The sequence below is a fragment of the Thamnophis sirtalis genome, unplaced genomic scaffold (genome assembly GCF_051295495.1).
Source record: "Thamnophis sirtalis isolate CommonGarterSnake01/CBP01778 unplaced genomic scaffold, rThaSir2_p1.2 scaffold_4, whole genome shotgun sequence".
Classification (NCBI taxonomy): Eukaryota; Metazoa; Chordata; class Lepidosauria; order Squamata; family Natricidae; genus Thamnophis; species Thamnophis sirtalis.
This window is the reverse complement of record NW_028261384.1, coordinates 56,835,268-56,853,053: the sequence shown is the minus strand read 5'-3', so window position 1 is coordinate 56,853,053 and position 17,786 is coordinate 56,835,268. Positions and strand designations below refer to the sequence as shown.

At 36.8% G+C, this 17,786-nt stretch overlaps 1 protein-coding gene across 1 annotated transcript in view; it reads right to left on the bottom strand.

The window, feature by feature from the left end:
- SACM1L (SAC1 like phosphatidylinositide phosphatase) overlaps positions 1 to 17,786 on the bottom strand; it is a 45,128-nt gene continuing 27,342 nt past the window's right edge. Inside the window, exons 11-20 of the mRNA XM_087712969.1 lie at positions 16,621 to 16,689; positions 16,446 to 16,525; positions 12,563 to 12,661; positions 7,781 to 7,919; positions 7,479 to 7,548; positions 7,317 to 7,389; positions 5,588 to 5,681; positions 5,223 to 5,315; positions 3,216 to 3,273; positions 1 to 1,231 (exon numbers count right to left, since the gene is read on the bottom strand). Of these exons, the coding sequence (XP_087569095.1) occupies positions 1,095 to 1,231; positions 3,216 to 3,273; positions 5,223 to 5,315; positions 5,588 to 5,681; positions 7,317 to 7,389; positions 7,479 to 7,548; positions 7,781 to 7,919; positions 12,563 to 12,661; positions 16,446 to 16,525; positions 16,621 to 16,689 (912 nt within the window). The 3' untranslated portion in view covers positions 1 to 1,094. The remainder of the gene's footprint in view (positions 1,232 to 3,215; positions 3,274 to 5,222; positions 5,316 to 5,587; positions 5,682 to 7,316; positions 7,390 to 7,478; positions 7,549 to 7,780; positions 7,920 to 12,562; positions 12,662 to 16,445; positions 16,526 to 16,620; positions 16,690 to 17,786) is intronic.

Genomic DNA, 17,786 nt, shown 5'->3' with positions numbered 1-17,786 from the left:
TAGAGTTGAGACATATTTATTAATAATTAGCATAAGACTTATAGCTTAATCATTTTAATAGTTACAGTTGTAGAGAAATAGTTATGGCATGCACAAAAAGTTGATGCTGATCTCAAGTGCAAACATGGAATATTTCCCAAGACTTTTTTTTTTAAATATTCATTCAATTTTCCACAGATCATTCTTTTTAAATCCAAGGCAGCAGATATAGTAGCTGGATTTCAAAACTCCATCTGACATTTGAGATTCTTCAAAAAGAAATGAATACTTTGGACCTTTAGCAAGAGAGTGTTTAAATAACCATTTTTACATTCTTTGATTTCATGTACATCTTTTTTTTTTAAAAAACAACAATTTGAATCGTGGAAATTTATCTAAAGCTAAGGACAGTAATTAAAGCAGCACAAGACATATCCCATGAAAATCAGTTGTACATCTCATTCTCTCAACAATGTTTTAACAATATTGCATTATTCTCATCCATTACTAGCTGGAGGAACTTTTTTTTAAAATAAAAAAGTACTGTATTTATAGAAATCTAAGAAAACAGATGCTCTTGGACTTAATAAAAAAACCGTATTTGCAATATTACCAATTTATATGGATACCCAATCCAAAATCACTAAAGCAGCAATTATTTATTATGGTTAATAAGCAAAGCTTTTCCATGTATTGAAGAAGGTAAATGATACGTACTTTAATCTAACAACAGAGATTTCTTGATACACCAGATCCTCCTTAGCAATGGAGCTATCTAAGATTTATAATAATATACTGCTGGAATAATATAGTCACAGATTCTTTAGGAATTCAGGTATCCCTGTGTTAGGGCATAGCATTACTGACTTTCACTTCCATCTTGTGTGTGCAAGTCGTCTAACAAATGCAATACTCTGAAAATCATTGTAACTGTAGAACAAAAAGGTAAGTCCCTTCCATCAAGTAACCAAATGGAATCACCTTCTCACCCTTTAAAAATGAAACCTAACTGCCCCCCCCCCCAAAAAAAAATTGGTGTGGAAAGCAGGTCAGTAGAGACTCCATGTATGAACTGAGGAGCCATCTCTACCAAGCCGCTTTCCACACACACAAATTCAGTCCATTTTTTCCTTTTGGACTAGCCTAGGTGCATCTACAAAATCTTTGCCATTGTAAAGGATGATAGCAAGAGTTCCAAAACTTGCACTTCCCCAGAACATCACGTACGCCAGTGTCTCTGTCCATGTGTCCCCTGCAAGATGTAATAAATTCTTTTCAATTACAAGCCACAAAACTAGTATTGTGACAACAGCCATCCCTTATAAAAACAACTCTTTTCCATATGATAAGGACAATCATGTTGAGAGGATATTCTCATATACAAACTTGTAAAAGCTATTTTCTCCATTTGTGATTTTGAAAGAAGATGATATATGAGGTATATCAGGAATAGTCACCAGCATTGTCTTGATGATTCAAACACATCTGATTAATCTTTAATCAACTCTTATCCGAGAAGGACTAGAAGAGGGTGAATTCTAGTCCTGCCTTAAGTACAAAGGCAGTTGAGTGAATTCAGGCCAGTCACACTCTTTCAGCCCTCGAAAATTATCAACAAGCCACTTCTAACAAGCCATTTCTGAAATCTTGCCAAAAAAACCGTTAAGGACTACAGGTGATTCTCAATTTACGACTGTAATGGAGCCTGAATATCAGTCATAAGTCATAAAACACTTGTAAATGGGTCAGTAACATGACAAACCCAATTTTACGATCTTTTTTTATAGCAGACATTTAAAAAATTGGTTCACTTTAGATGCAGTTTTGCTGAAAATTGGAAATAAATGCTGGTTTTTGGCAACACCATCATAAAACACAATCATGTGACTATGGGATGCTGCAAATGGCTGAAATGCACTCCAGTGCCTAACGTTTGGTCAACTGACCACAGGGACAGGGACTTTGTCTAATCTGAAGTATGAATCCAGGTTGTACTGTGTTTCTCCAAAGATAAGACCCACCCTGAAGATAAGCCTAGCCTGATTTTTTGGGATAGGCGTAATATAAGCAGTACCACAAAAATTACCCCAGGGGATGGGCATAGCCAGCACAAGAAGTGGTGAGCATGCGGAGGCCGATGGTGTCCAACAGCAGCCGCAGCCCGCTGGCCCCTTGGAACAGCGCAGATAAGTCTGAGCGCAGAGGCGGGGGAGAGGAGACAGGTGATCCAGATGTGCTGCATAGCTGCCTGACTCATGGGAGGCTTGCATGGGGGCACCAGCAGGAGGGAGAGGCACAGGGGAGGGGGAAGGCAGGCAATCCTGAGGCCCCTGCGGGAATCTGCCCTGCATAGCCATGGGCAACCTGAGAGATGATCGGACAGAGTGGATGGTATGTTGGGATCACCTGCCTTCCCCCCCCCCCCCACCCCACCCCCGTACCTCTGCCTGGCTCCACCACATACTTTTGGCCCAGAAGGAGATGAATCTTTGCTTGCAAATGGGGTGGTTTGAATGTAGCTAATCGCTCCATTTCAAAGTATCTCATTTGCAAGCAGATTAAGCTTCATATCCCTCTGGGTGAAAAGTACACGGCAGAGCCGTGGGGGGGAACGCAGGAGATCTCAATGTGCTTAGCTCCATTTCAAAGCATCCCATTTGCAAGCAGACAAAGTTTCAAGTTCTCCATCGTTTCTCCCTCTCGAGTGAAAAGTATGTCTGCCCTGGGAAGCCCTGTAAGCCATTGCAATTGTGGGAAAGTAGATGGTGGGAGGGAGTGGGTGGACAGTTGCAAAATAAGACGCCCTGAAAATAACACCTAATGGGTCTTTTGGTCCAAAAAAGTAAGACCCAGTCTTAATTTCATAGAAACACAGTAAGTATCCCAGGGAAATCTTCTTGTAACTGGTCACTAAGTGATAGGTCTTGTCAAAAATAACTTGCAGTATAGCAATAGCAATAGTAATAGCAATATAGCAATAGCAGTAGACTTATATACCGCTTCATAGGCCTTTCAGGCCTCTCTAAGCGGTTTACAGAGAGTCAGCATATTGCCCCCAACAATCTGGGTCCTCATTTTACCCACCTCGGAAGGATGGAAGGCTGAGTCAACCCTGAGCCGGTGAGATTTGAACCGCTGACCTGCTGATCTAGCAGTAGCCTGCAGTGCTGCATTTAACCACTGCGCCACCTTGGCTCTTTCAGTATGATGTGTAGAAAGGCTGAATGATTACTTACCTGCCATAAGCAAACAGATAATGCACATTGAGAAAGCAACTACCATAATAATAGGTAACTGGAGAAAGAAAGAAATGTACATAGTTAGAAGGTAATGCACAATGCATAACAATTTGAAAGTCTAGTTGTATATGATATACATACAGAATCCAAATGTATGGTTTTATAGCTTCAGCTCCCAAAAAGTTTTAAAAGTCACAATGTATATATCACCCCTTAATGTCCGGAAGAACATATATAATATTTTAGAATACAGGTAGTCCTCGACATATGACCATAATTGAGCCCAGAATTTATGTTATTAAGTGAGAAATTTGATAAGTGAGTTTGGCCACATTTTATGGCTTTTCTTGCCACATTTGTAAAGTGAATCAATGCAGTTGTTAAATTAGTAACAGTTGTTAAGTGAATCGGGCTTCCCCATTGGCTTTACTTGTCAGAAGATGATCACATGACCCCAGGAAACTGCAACCATCATAAATATGATCTAGTTGTCAAGCATCCAAATTTTGATCACATGACCATGGAGATGCTGCAACAGTCAAAAGTGTGAAAAATGCTCATAAGTCACTTTTTTCAGTGCCAATGTAACTTTGAACGGTCACTAAACAAACTGTTGAAAGTTGAAGACTACCTGTATGTCTTTTACTTATGTCATTATGAAAATCTGTTATGCATCCCAAACACAAAAATGATGTTGCATGCTGCAAAAAATCTCGCTCACTGCATTTCTCATATATAACACATATATAACATATAAAGTATATAACATATAAAATATTGTCAATGGTGCTAAGTTACATGTTTAATCTAGTTCTAAAAGAACTAGATTCTCTTTAAACAAATTTAAAGAAAAAGTAGAGTTGGTCATCAAACAAGAAACTTGCCCTGTAACTCCATTCTTGTGTCCTCTGCTCATTTCTATCATAACTCAGGGACTGGCAAGGTGAAGGTTGCACAAAATTTACCAGTACCATTTTTTATTGTTTTTAAGTAGAATAGCAAAACATATTTTTAAAGATTTATTCTCTTTCTCTCTCAAATAATAGGCATGAATGCTTGTCCACAATAACTTCCCAGTTTCTTTAGACTTTTTTTAAAAAGAGAGGAGGCCTTGACTACAAATGTTTGCTAGCCTCGCTATACTCCTCTTATTTTATTTCTGCTTTTTCTATGAAGCTTATTAAAAACACAAACTAAAAGGCTGCTGAATTACTGTTGCCCGCAATACATAAGTGCAGCTTTTTGTCATGTGAATTTTCTCTCGAATTACTAAACAAGAAAATCCCATTATTAATTTACATTTCTTTTTCTAATCTCATAAGTTGCATAGATGGAAAAAAAGCTGAGAAGAAAAAAGCTGCATTCAGTGCATTAATCCCTTTTTAACATTTAAAATCATTTCTGCAATTCCAGTTGCTATCCTCTACCTTTAACAAACTATACAACACATTTAAGTACAAAGTACAAAGCTATGATAATCAAGTCATTTTATTTCATTCTGTCTAGTATAACCCATGAAATTACAGCTAAAATCTTCCAAATACACCAAGATGTGATTCCACAGTTTTAAACTTTCTTTCAAATATTGCGTTGTTTGAAAGTCACTGGCTATAGTTGGGGTTATAGAAATTTAGAGATATTTAGAAATATCTCTAAAGCAGGTGATATGTTAGCAGACAGGAAGCCAAGTTATGGCAGCCTGAACCAGGCTACTGCAAGACTTAAACTTCATCTCCAAAATTGTTTGAATTTCTACATAACTCTCAACACTTAGGGAAAAAAAATGAGACTCATCTAACAAATCCTTGTGATTCTCCTTTACAATGAATATTTATATCCTAAAATATGTCCTACATTTTGTCAAACAACATTTGGAAGTGCTGAAAGACTTCCAAATGTTGTTTGGAAGTGCTGAAAGTATTCCCAAAACTTCATTAGTCTAACCAAACTCAACAATGCTTGTAAAAAAATAAACAAATAGCAAAACATTTATGAAGTTCTTACAGCCAAAAACTTCCAGTCTTTCTGTATATGAAAAGGACTGAGAGAATCTACTTCATCCACTGAATAATTTCCAAGAAAGAGATCTATAGCATCCTGAAAAACAATCCATAATATAAATTAAATGACATGTCATCTTAATCATTTACTCCCAACACCCCAAACTACTTCATGGTCTTCAAACGCAGCCCAATTTGTAACAATTTAACAAAGCAGCAACATTTCTTTGAAAGATTTACAGTAGGTGATTTAGAAATATGAAATATAAATATTACATATTCCTGAGCACAGTGATGACATTCTTTTAAATTAAACACAAGGCAACAGTTAAAGCTAAATAAATGCAGCAGGTGAGTGGGAAACCTTACCTGTCTAAATCCATCAGAAAAGTTGTTTTTATAGTAACGAATTAGTGAGTTCCAACCATCCATTAATAGACCCCATTGTGTTCTCTTTCCAGTTCTGAATTTTTGAAAATAGGATTTCAACATTAATACGGAAGATCTCTCAAAAGGTCAGAAATGTAATACCAAGTATATTAGAAACTGAACAGTATTGAAATTCCTTGCATTGACTTATTTTTGTAAATATATAGATGAGATGCATGCGTTAGATAGCCAACTTGCAATCATTCATTTAGTAACCTTTTGAATAGCATTGAAAAAAGTGACTTATGACCATTTTTCACACTTACAACCATTGTAGCATTCCCATAATCACATGATCATAATTTGAACCCTTGGCAACTGGCATGTATTTATGATTATTGCAGTGTCCAGGGATCGTGTGATCATCTTTTGCAATCTTTTTGAAAGCAAATTTAATAGGAAAGTCAAATTCATTTAACAACTGTGTTAATAGTTTAACAACTGCAATGATTCATTAAAAAATTGTGGCAAAAGATCATAAAATGGAGCAAAACACACTTAACAACTATCTTGATTAGCAATTGAAATTTTGGGCTCAATTGTGGTTGCAAGTTAAGAACTACTTGCATTAATTTTATTTATACTGCTCTTCCAGTAAGAGTTACTTTCATGATTAAAAGGGAAGGCTGAGTCTTATTTAGGCTATTATAATTATATCTGTTTTTGAAGTTAGATAATTTTTCTTTTTGCTCTCAATCAAAAGGGAAACCAAAAAATTCCAGACAAAGACCTTGCAAATTTTAATATGCCCTTTGAGAACATAATGGGACAGCTAGGCATGGCCAGCTCGCCACTGCCAAGTTCCCTCTGCTAACTTACCAAGTCATTGCAGGACAGCTCAACACAGTCAATTTGCCGCAGGGACAACTCACTGTGGGCAGCTGGAAGGAAAGCCAATCAGCCAGGCAACCAAGAGGGTGGACAGAGTGCAGAGCAGTGGCCAGGGGCTTCCCCCCAGAGGGATAGTTGGGTGAGTAGGTGAGTGAGCAGTTGAGCAGAGTGATGCCAAGAGCTTGGTAGGGGCGAGCTACTCACGCCAAGCTGACATGGCCAAATTCTCCTAGACCCTTTTGAGAAAACTGTCTTTCTCTTCCTGCAAATTTATATCAAAGCCTAGATTGCTGGTGCTTATTTCATAATAGTTCATCCTTGTTTATGCAAAATGTATCCAAAAAAGTTTATTATGTTGGTATTCCTACAGTGATTTAGTTTACTTATGAATTTAATTATTTAGTAGCTGCTATACAAACAATTATCTTCTTAAGATGATAATATATTTCCATTGATGGTTTAAACAAGAATAACTAAGATTAGAAGTAAGAATCTTGAAAAAAGTTTTCAGCCATTCAAATGTCAACCCAATGTAAGATGTATCTTTAGATTGACTGACAATAAGACAAATTTTACTAAGATTCTTTTTTTCTGGATCTTTTGTATGTTTTTATTAGTAATCACTAGTTGCCATAAGCTGCTTTAAGATACCTATTAGGCTGGTTAGACAAAGTATGCCCATTCTAATTCAAGTTTTTCCACTGATGTAGCTGTTAACTATTACACTATTATACTATCATAACTGAGTTTAATAAATCAGTAAATGAACAATCTCTAAATACTCTTTCTGAAATTGTATCAATATATTTGTGGTAAAGAAAGTCTGGCTCAAACTTGCCTGGTATAGTCTGTCTTTAAGGCACCCGTTCCAGCATATTGTTTGGCACAAGCATTTGCGTTATCAGCCCATGCTATGAACAGAGAATAGTGTTTTGTAAAAAAGAGATGGCAAGTAAGTAGAATACAGGATAAGGTTTTACTTATCAAAATAGAAACCCACCATTTTTATAAATTTTCTCAAATTCTGCTTGTTCTTCAAGTTTCTGGGTAGCATGCAAAACACCTAATCTCTACAAGAACAAAAGAAACCATTATTAACTAAAATTCTGCTAAGAGTTTAAAAGCATGGAAATTAGAATTAATTGTTTCAGAATACACCCATAAACAGAGGCATATTTTCATATTCTAATATATCACTTTCAGGAAAAATACATTTTATTTACTGAATGGCTATTAGAGTTATTGCGTTCTTTAATTCTTAAAATATGAGGAAGAAGTCCTTATACAGAAGGCAATCTTAACCTGCAGCTGTGATTGTAGAGAACGGCGTGCTAAAAGGCTCTGAACCACATTTGTCCTGTCCAGGCAATCCATACAGTTGCTGCGGAATATTCCTTCCTGTTGTGTATCTACCTTCCCTTCTGCATCAACTAGAAAATAGCTGAATAAAAAAATAAAGTGCTTATTATTTTGTGCAAGAATTCACAAAATAACACTTATTTTGGCTTAATATATCCACAGAACCAAAACAAAGAAATATTAATTATTGTCACTGCCTTAATAAAAAATATCAGTTGATTTCAACTAATCTTCATCTTTTGTCTGCCAAAGAAACCTCCAAGGTATCTTACTAACAGCGGTAGAATGAATTAGATCTAACTATATTTGTAACTACAGACAACTCATTGAAACACAACAAAGTTTAAATATACAACTGTCTTTATCAAGAGCTTCCTTGGTTAAAGATATACTATATCAGATTAGAAAAATGACTTAATGATTATTTCCAATTGCTTATAGGTTTGTAAGTGGGAAATCTTGACTTACAACAGTTTATTTAATGACTTATGACCATTTTCCACACAATCATTGCTGCATTCCCATTATCATGTGATCAAAATTCAGATGATTTTTAGATTTTTTTTAGATTTTATTTAGCATTTATAGGCCGCCCTTTTCCGTGAGGGGACTCAGGGCGGCTTACAATAGTAAGGGAAGGGGAGTGAAAGACAAAATACAGAAAAAAAAATGTGAAATAACTAAAAAATACTAAAACACAACATTCACTCAGCATTCGGGAGGGGCAAGAGAATTTATCCCCAGGCCTGACGGGCTAGCCAGATCTTAAGGGCTGTGCGGAAGGCCTGGACTGTGGTCAGGGTACGAATCTCCACGGGGAGATTGTTCCATAGCGTCGGAGCAGCAACTGAGAAGGCTCTCCTCCGGGTAGTCGCCAGTCGGTACTGACTGGCGGATGGAATACGGAGGAGGCCCGCTCTATGCGATCTGATGGGACGCAGGGAGGTTATTGGCAGGAGGCGGTCTCTCAGATAGTCAGATCCACTACCATGGAGCGCTTTATGGGTGGTAAGTAAGACCTTGAATTGCACCCGGAGATCCACAGGCAGCCAGCGCAGCTCGCGGAGGATAGGTGTTATGTGGGCGAACCGAGGTGCACCCACAATCACTCGCGCGGCCGCGTTCTGTACTAGCTGAAGTCTCCGGGTGCTCTTCAAGGGCAGCCCCATGTAGAGCACATTGCAGTATTCCAGCTTAGAGATCACAAGGGCTCGAGTGACTGTCGTGAGAGCCTCCCGATTCAGGTAGGGCCGCAACTGGCGCACCAGGCGAACCTGGGCAAATGCCCCCCTGGTCACAGCCGATAGATGGTGGTCAAAACTCAGCTGTGAATCCAGGAGGACTCCCAAGTTGCGGACCCTATCTGAGGGGTATAAATTTTGTCCCCCCAGCCTGATTGATGGTACGGTGGTCAAATTATTGGGAGGAAAACACAACAGCCACTCGGTCTTGTCTGGGTTGAGCACCAGTTTGTTTGCTCTCATCCAGTCTTTAACAGCTTCCAGACCCTGGTTCATCACGTCCACCGCTTCATTGAGTGCTTGGCAACTGACTCATATTTATGACTGTCGCAGTGTCTCAGATTTTTGTGATCATTTTCTAACAAGTAAAGTCAATGGGGCCACAAGATTCACATAACAATTGTGTTACTACACAACTGCAGTGATTCATTTATTAACTGTGGCAACTAAAGTTGTAAAACGGGGCAAAACTCATTTAACAAATGTCTCTCTTAGCAACAGAAATTTTGTGCTCAATTTGATCATGTCGAGGACTACCTATTTACAAGCCTATAAGCAATTGGAAATAAGCATTGAGCCATTTTTCTAATGGAAGACTATTTATATTTTTTAGAAATTAAAATAAAATTAGCTAACTTCCTAACAACTTTTTGCAAATTTAAATATATCCAGATTTATCTATACATTTAATTAAGAAACAGTACATTATACAAACAAAATGCAGACAAATATTTACACTCTTAGATAGAGTGAGAAAGATAATGGGATTTTTTAAAAAGTTTTTTATTGTTTTAACTGAACAAAATAAAAAAAAGAATCATCTTTCATTGCATCTTGTAGAAAGCATGTTACAAATAGTTTTTGTGCATTTCTACCACAATCATTACATATACTTCCTTCATATTGACTTGTACAATTTACCTCTGAAATCTTCATATATTTTACTGCTATCTATGTACCACAATTCTCATTCAACTAAAATTATTTAACCGTGCTTTTTATCTGAAACCCTTTGTATTTAAAAAACACAACTACCTACTGGCATTTATTAGCAATTTCAATAAACCTCCAGTAATATTACACCTGGTGACTTATTCTAACAAAGAAATCAGTTAATAAAATATCTAAGCATTCCCCCCTCTACTGCCAGCACATGTAGATCCCATTAAACATTAACGTTTCCTTGTTGTTATTGTAGTTAATTAAAGATTTGCTATATATATCACATCTCCACTCATCAGACCCAAGAAAAATTTCATGTTTATACCTAATCTAAACAAAAATGTATTGCTTAAAAATGTATAAGTCTTCTTCCCAGGTCCCAATTTGCAATTTATATCCAAATAGCTTTTACTAGTCAAAATTATTATTTCATTATTGTCATTATTGTCATCATTATTGTTATATGTAACTAAAGATTGTTTATTGTTTATATCACCTCTCCTCTCAGCAGACAAAAGAAAAATTACCTCTTTGTAACAAATCTAAACAAAAGTTTGTTAGGTACATTCATAAAAAAAAAATTCCCCAGATCCCAGTTTGCTATTTACATCCAAGATGTTTTTACTAGTTAGAATTATTATGTCATTGTTATTATCATAATGAGTTACTTGTTAATGAAAAACACATTTAAAAACAATCTAAAGGAATCTACAAAATACTAGAATTCCTAGCTATTAGTCACCAAAAATTAATTAAGATTTTTTCCCATCAACAGTTCGTTTATCAGCCTGTGTCTTTGCAGTAGGAAAACAGTCTTATTTCTTCTGTCAGTTGTTGCATCAATCCTCTTATTAATTCCTTTATGAGGTTTTTATGAACTTCTCTCAGCACTTTGTTTCTTAAAAGATCTCTCAGAGTCTTGTTGCCCTTGAATTGGTATTAAAATTAACATATCTTTAATTGTCAAACATATTTCTAAAATGGTTTCTCTTCTTGACTCCATCATCATCAATTCCCCCTCCCCCTCCCTATATCTTGAACAGGGGGATAGAACTCCAGGATATCAGGTTCACTTTTACATATTTTCTTCTTTGGACTTTCACCCATGTTTGCTCCATCAGTAAGATCATATGTTATCTTATTTTGGTCTTCTCCATCTACATTCATTTCTTTAATTTTGGGGGCTCCAAGTCCATCATCTTTTGCTGTAGAGGACAATAACCTATCCAACTTCTTGTTGAATCTCTCAAATCCTTCCAATATCTTTTGAATTCCAGCCAAAAAACTTAGGGTTCCCTCATCTGAAAATTGATACATGATTCCAGAAAAGAAAAAGAAAAACAAGGAGAAAAAAAGAAGGGGGAATTCTAATATCCACTGCCACTTTAGCCTTTAAAATCTCTTTAGTGTATATAATGTTATGTTTTAAATTGAATTAACCACAAGTTCTTTCACATTCCTCAACAAGGAAGGGATCTATCTTTCTCTTTCCTTTTCCTTCACTTACCAAGAGTGTTTCAAAAAGACACCTGTAAAAACAACCGTGCCCTTGAATGTTTTACAGTTACAGAGTCAGTAAGATCAAAACCAGAAAGAACAAAGGATGCAATGTTTCAAGAAAAAAAACTAAAACCGTTCTGGCTTCCAAGTGGCAGATTCGATTTTACTCCCGTTTGTCTCAGGCTTGTAAAAAATAAAATTTTTTAAATGTCTTTAATGGGAATCAATGAGAAGTAATAAGAAGAATTGATAGGATAAAAGAAATTTTAGTTCAAGGCAACAAATAAGGCTGCTAAAAATAGGAAGACAAAAAAAAAACAGCTCGTTCACTTGCGAAGAGAAACAGGAAAGGTTACAATCACTTCAATCCACAAAACATCGTTACAAAGAAGAAAAAGGAAAAAAAAGTTTCTAAGGCAGTTCAATAAAGATAAATTGCGCCGCTTTGTTCTTTGCTTAAGGGACTAATTTATCTTTAAACAAAAGAATTCCTTTGGACAATCATTCTCAAAGAAAAAATCTCACCAGATGGACTCACTTTCACTGCCTTCTTTCCGAAGCTGTTTCCGACTTTGTCAGCACGGGGCTGTCTATTTATTGCTAACCTGGAGAGCTTCCCTTGGGTCAATCAGGCGATGTCCTTGAGACCAGCAAGGCTTTGTCTCCCTGTCACCGTCTCTACGGGATGGCTTAGGTCCATTGGGACCACGTAGCAATAAAAGAATCAACGGGGATCTCGGACAATCGAGACCGCATGTTGTCTCGTCGCGACATTGGCTCGAATCTCCCGATAATGGGATCTTTTGAATTACAATCCTATACAAATTCAAATGGATGTGCACTTTTGTCAATAATAAGCCATGGTTTTCTATTTCAGCCTATATAGGTATATGCTTAGATCATCTTATTAAAACATTACTGAAAGAGTGAGGTTTTTTTTTGGGGGGGGGGCAGAAACAGGAACATCAGACATCTGCTATTAGGCAGCTTCAGCTATTCAAAATGATATGTTTGCCTACTGTATTTCAGTTGCATATATTACCCATATTCATTTTGTGGTGCAGCAAGTTGATCCAGTAAAATTTGGAGTCTATCCCATCTCATACGACTGCATTCTTTATGAAAATCAAAGGCTACATACCTGGGCAAAAAAAGAATATGTGACTAAATAATGCATTTACTAGTACTTAAAGGTCCATATAGACAAAAGCCTCATAAAAATAAATGTTCTGGGTAATTTTTACTAAGCAGTGGTAAGATTCTCCTTCAAAATACAACATCTATGTGACTATTTTTTGAATTTTGTTTTATTTTGGGAACAGTGAAAATCTATGCTGGACAGCAAGGTTATACAGGTAAGGTCAAGGAATGTTCTTCAAGAAACAATGATATTAAGCACTAAATTTTTAAAAATAACCTTCATACATAATAGTTTGTATTCTTTACTCTTCATGAATAGGTCTACAGTTTTTTGCTTTCTTTTTCAAACAAAAACTGCCAAAGATTACATTACCCAAAATTATAGGATACTAGTGCATTCAGAATTTCTTTCTAATTGTAAGTTTACCCTTATCTTGGAAATTCTTATAGGAATTCCTACTTCTACCCATGAATGAAACATCGTCTGTAATCGTCTTAGATTTAAAACATCTATAAGAATCATTGTACCTTACATCTTTCTATCCCACTTTGGGGCTTTTGCTGCTTACCTATGGGGGTTATAACACTTTTAGAGAGATGGATATGTTACCAACACAATCACAAAATGGCTTCAATACAACACAATAGCAGAGTTGGAAGGGACCTTGGAGGTCTTCTAGTCCAACCCCCTGCCTAGGCAGGAAACCCTATGCCATTTCAGACAAATGGCTATCCAACATCTTCTTAAAGACTTCCAGTGTTGGGATATTCACAACTTCTGGAGGCAAGTTGTTCCACTGATTAATTGTTCTAACTGTCAGGAAATTTTTCCTCAGCTCTAAGTGTGTAGTATTCCAAGTATGGCTTCTCTCCTTGATTAGTTTCCACCCATTACTTTTTGTTCTACCCTCAGGTGCCTTGGAGAATAGTTTGACTCCCTCTTCTTTGTGGCAACCCCTGAGATATTGGAATACTGCTATCATGTCTCCCCTAGTCCTTCTTTTCATTAAACTAGACATACCCAATTCCTGCAACCATTCTTCATGTTTTAGTCTCCAGTCCCCTAATCATCTTTGTTGCTCTTCTCTGCCCTCTTTGTAGAGTCTCCACATCTTTTTTTACATCATGGTGACCAAATCTGAATGTAGTATTCCAAGTGTGGTCTTACCAAGGCATTATCAAGTGATATTAACATTTCACGTGACCTTTATTCTATCCCTGTTAATGCAGCCAAAACTGTGTTGGTTTTTTTGGCAGCTGCTGCACATTGCTGGCTCATATTTAAATGGTTGTCTGCTAGGACTCCAAGTTCCCTCTCAGTTACTACTATTGAGCAAGGTACCACCTATACTGTACCTGTGCATTTCGTTTTTCTTGCCTAAATGTAGTACCTTACTCTTTTCACCATTGAATTTCATTTTATTGGATAGTGCCCAATGTTCAAGTTTATCAAGATCCTTCTGTATCTTAAACCTTTCTTCTGAACTGTTGGCTATTCCTGCCAGCTTGGTGTCATCTGCAAATTTGATGAGTTCCCCTTTTATTCCCTCATCCAAGTGAAGATGTTGAAGAGTACTGGGCCTAAAACAGAGCCTTGGGGTACTCCACTGCATACTTCCCTCCATGTAGATGCAATTCAATTGAGGATTACACGTTGAGTGCGGTTGGTCAGCCAGTTACAAATCCATCTGGTGGTGATGCTGTCTAACCCACATTCTTCTACTTTTATCTAGTAGTAGGTTATGGTCTACCTTATCAAATGCCTTACTGAAGTCCAAGTAAACTTTATCGACGGCATTCCTCTGGTCCACTAATTTTGACACTTTGTCAAAGAATGCAAAAAGATTAGTCCGACATGATCTGTTTTTGACAAACCCATATTGACTTTTGGCTATTACTTTGTTTACTTTGAGGTGTTCACTAATTTGTTGCTTATCTTTTCCAGAATCTTTCCTGGTATTGAGGTCAGGCTGATAGGTCTGTTTTTCCTGGATCTATTTTTTTTTCCTTTTTTGAAGATGGGAACCACATCAGCTCTTTTCCAATCCTCTGGCAGTTCCCCGGTGCTCCAGGAGTTCTGAAAGATACAGTTCAGTGGTTCTGAGATCTCATCTGCCAAATCCTTCAGAACCCCAGCGTGTAATCCATCTGGTCCTGGTGATTGAACTCATCTAAGGTAGACACTTACCATTTTCTTCCCTATTTCAACTTCTGTTTCTAATCTGATTTTTGTGGTGCTGTTTTTGATAGGTTGGACTGTTTTATGCCTTTGTGTAAAGACAGATGCAAAAAATACGTTAAATAATTCTGCTTTCTCCCTGTTAATTGTCACCTTCTTGCCACTTTCTCCCAGCAATGGACCAATTGTTTCCTTAACTTTTTTCTTGCTTTTAATATGTTGGAAGAAGCTTCTTTTGTTATTTTTTTATCTTTGTGGCAAGCCTTTCTTCATGTGAGCCTTAGCTTTCCTCACTTCATCTTTACAGGCTCAGGCTATTTGCTGATATTCTGCCTTAGTTATCCCCCCCTTTCCACTTTTTATACTTCTCTTTTTCGTCTTTCAATTTGTCAGAGACTTTTTTATGCAGCCATGCTGGTTTCTTTTGGCAGCTGTTATTTTTCTTCTTCATTGGTATTGTGCTAGGCTGGGCTTTTGTAATCTAATTTTTCAAAATTTCCCAAGCTTCTTGAGTTGTTTTCCCCTTGAGGATTCTCATCCATGGAATTCTTCCCAAGCTTTCTCTAAGTTTATTGAAATTAGCTCTCTTAAAGTCCAAGACCAAGTTTGACTTTGTTCTACTACTTGTATTTGCATAATGTTGAATTCCAATATTGCAGGGTCACTTGCCCCCAAGGTTCCTGTGGCTTCATCACCTTCTATCATTACCTCTCTGTTAGTGAGAATTAAGTCCAATATGGCCGATCCCCTTGTTCCCTTCTCTAGTTTTTGGGAAACAAAACTGTCTGCTAGGTTTGTTAGGAACCTGTTGGATCTTCCACTTGGTGCAGAGTTTGTTTCCCAGTTGAGGATAGTTAAAATTCCCCATTACTATTGTGGTGTGCTTCCTACATACCTTAGTTAGGTGACTAACAAAAAGTTCATTTACCTCCTCTGCTTGATTGGGTGGCCTGTAGTATAGACCTTTGGCAATGTCATCCCCCCCACAAGCTTTAACAGTGACCCAAATGCATTCAAGATAGTTCTCATCATTGTTATGCTCTATTTCTGGAGAGATGTAGTTATTTCTTATATATAGTGCAACTCCACCTCCTTTTTTATTTGGTCTATTTCTTTTAAATAATTTAAATCCTTCTCGCTGTATGTTCCATTTGTGGGTTTCATCTCACCAAATTTCTGTAATGGCAACAATATCTTATCTGCCCTCATTTACTTGAATTTCTAATTCACCCTGTTTATTCCTCGTACTCTGTGCATTGGTGTATAGACATTTGAGTCGATTTTGATTGACCCTGTTTACTGCCTACATAGCCTGTGTTATGCCTGACTGCCCCTATTTTCTTGCCACTTGTATGATTCATACACATTGGCATTATGTTAAGAAAAAAACATTTTACTTATCTGTCACGGTATGAAGGAAAATCTTTGCTCTCAGAAGCAAATTGTACCATCACCCCTTATGTTGTTTGCAAAATTAAATAAAGTTTAAAATAAATCTGTGCCGCTCTAAAATATGTCAGTATTCTCATCCACAGAAAGTCTCGGACTATATAGATACTTTACTAAATGCTCTAAATCATCAAATATATTGAAAGTGAATACATACTTGATCATTCCATTTCCTAAACCAGTTACCATTTTTGAAAAAGTTTGTTCCAGAGGCTTTTCTGAGCCTTTCTGGTTAACCTGTAAAGGAAATACAAAGTAGTTACATACAGCAGTTACATATAGCATCAATAACAACATGAATTCTTGGATGCAGAATTAAATTAAAATCCTACCAGATTAACAATCATTTGTTTTCCATAGCTAATAATCTGTGAATCAAAGTGCCTTTGGAAGCCATCCATCTAAAAGAGAGTACAATACATATATTGAACACCTGTTATAGAATTCTTTTGAACAGAAATACAAACTGATACATAAAAATAACAAAGATTACAATGAACACAATATACATTTTGAATTGCATTTGAATTAAATTGTACATCTTTTTCACAAGTGTAAGAGATGGTAGCATTCCTCAGTAGACAAAATATATTAATGGCAGTTAAATTATGAAATAAATCTTTAACTGAACTTTTGTTCTTTTAATTACTGTATAAATTTGTGTCTGATGTGACAGATTTATCTGTCATGAGTCTTGGTGATGAGATGGGGATGAGGGGCAATGAGAAAAATCCCTATTTCTAATATCAATGTAAAACTTTTAATGAAGAGAGCAAGATTCAGGGGTAGTTTGTTGATTTAAAATTACCATGCTGGGTGTTTTAAGATTATAACTTATGGAACTTGCAGCTTGTAAGTGCTGCATGTAGAACATAACTGGAAGATATCCCATTGGAAAAGACTGGGGAAAAAACCCTTCAGAGTTCATACAAGATGAACTCTGGAAGCAGAAGATATTTACAGCCAAAAACATGTAATATCAATAGTTTCACAAATGAAACTTCAGCCACCCAATGTAAATAGCTTTAGAAGTAACTGAAGGGCTATTTTGGGGCCTCACAAAATGAACAGCGCTTTGAAGAGACAGAAAAAGATGGCATGTTAAAAATGTTTAGCATTATTGAATCCCTCATTTCAAGGTCAGAGGGGCAAAGTCTCGTTTTGTAAATGGTAAATGAAGGCGTTAATTCATCAATAATTTTCATACGATATTGCTGTACATCTTTAAGGTAAAAGTTCCCCTTGCACATGTCCCCAACTCTAGAGGGCAGTGCTTATCTCCGATTCACAGCTGAAGAGCCAGAAGACGTCTCTGTGGTCATGTGGCTGGCATGACTAAATGCCGAAGGAGCATGGAATGCTGTTACCTTCCCACCAAAAGGGGTTTCTATTTTTCTACTTGCATTTTTACATGCTTTCGAACTGCTAGGTTGGCAGGAGCTGGAACAAGTAACGGGAGCTCACTCCATTACTCAGAACTAGGGATTCGAACTGCCGA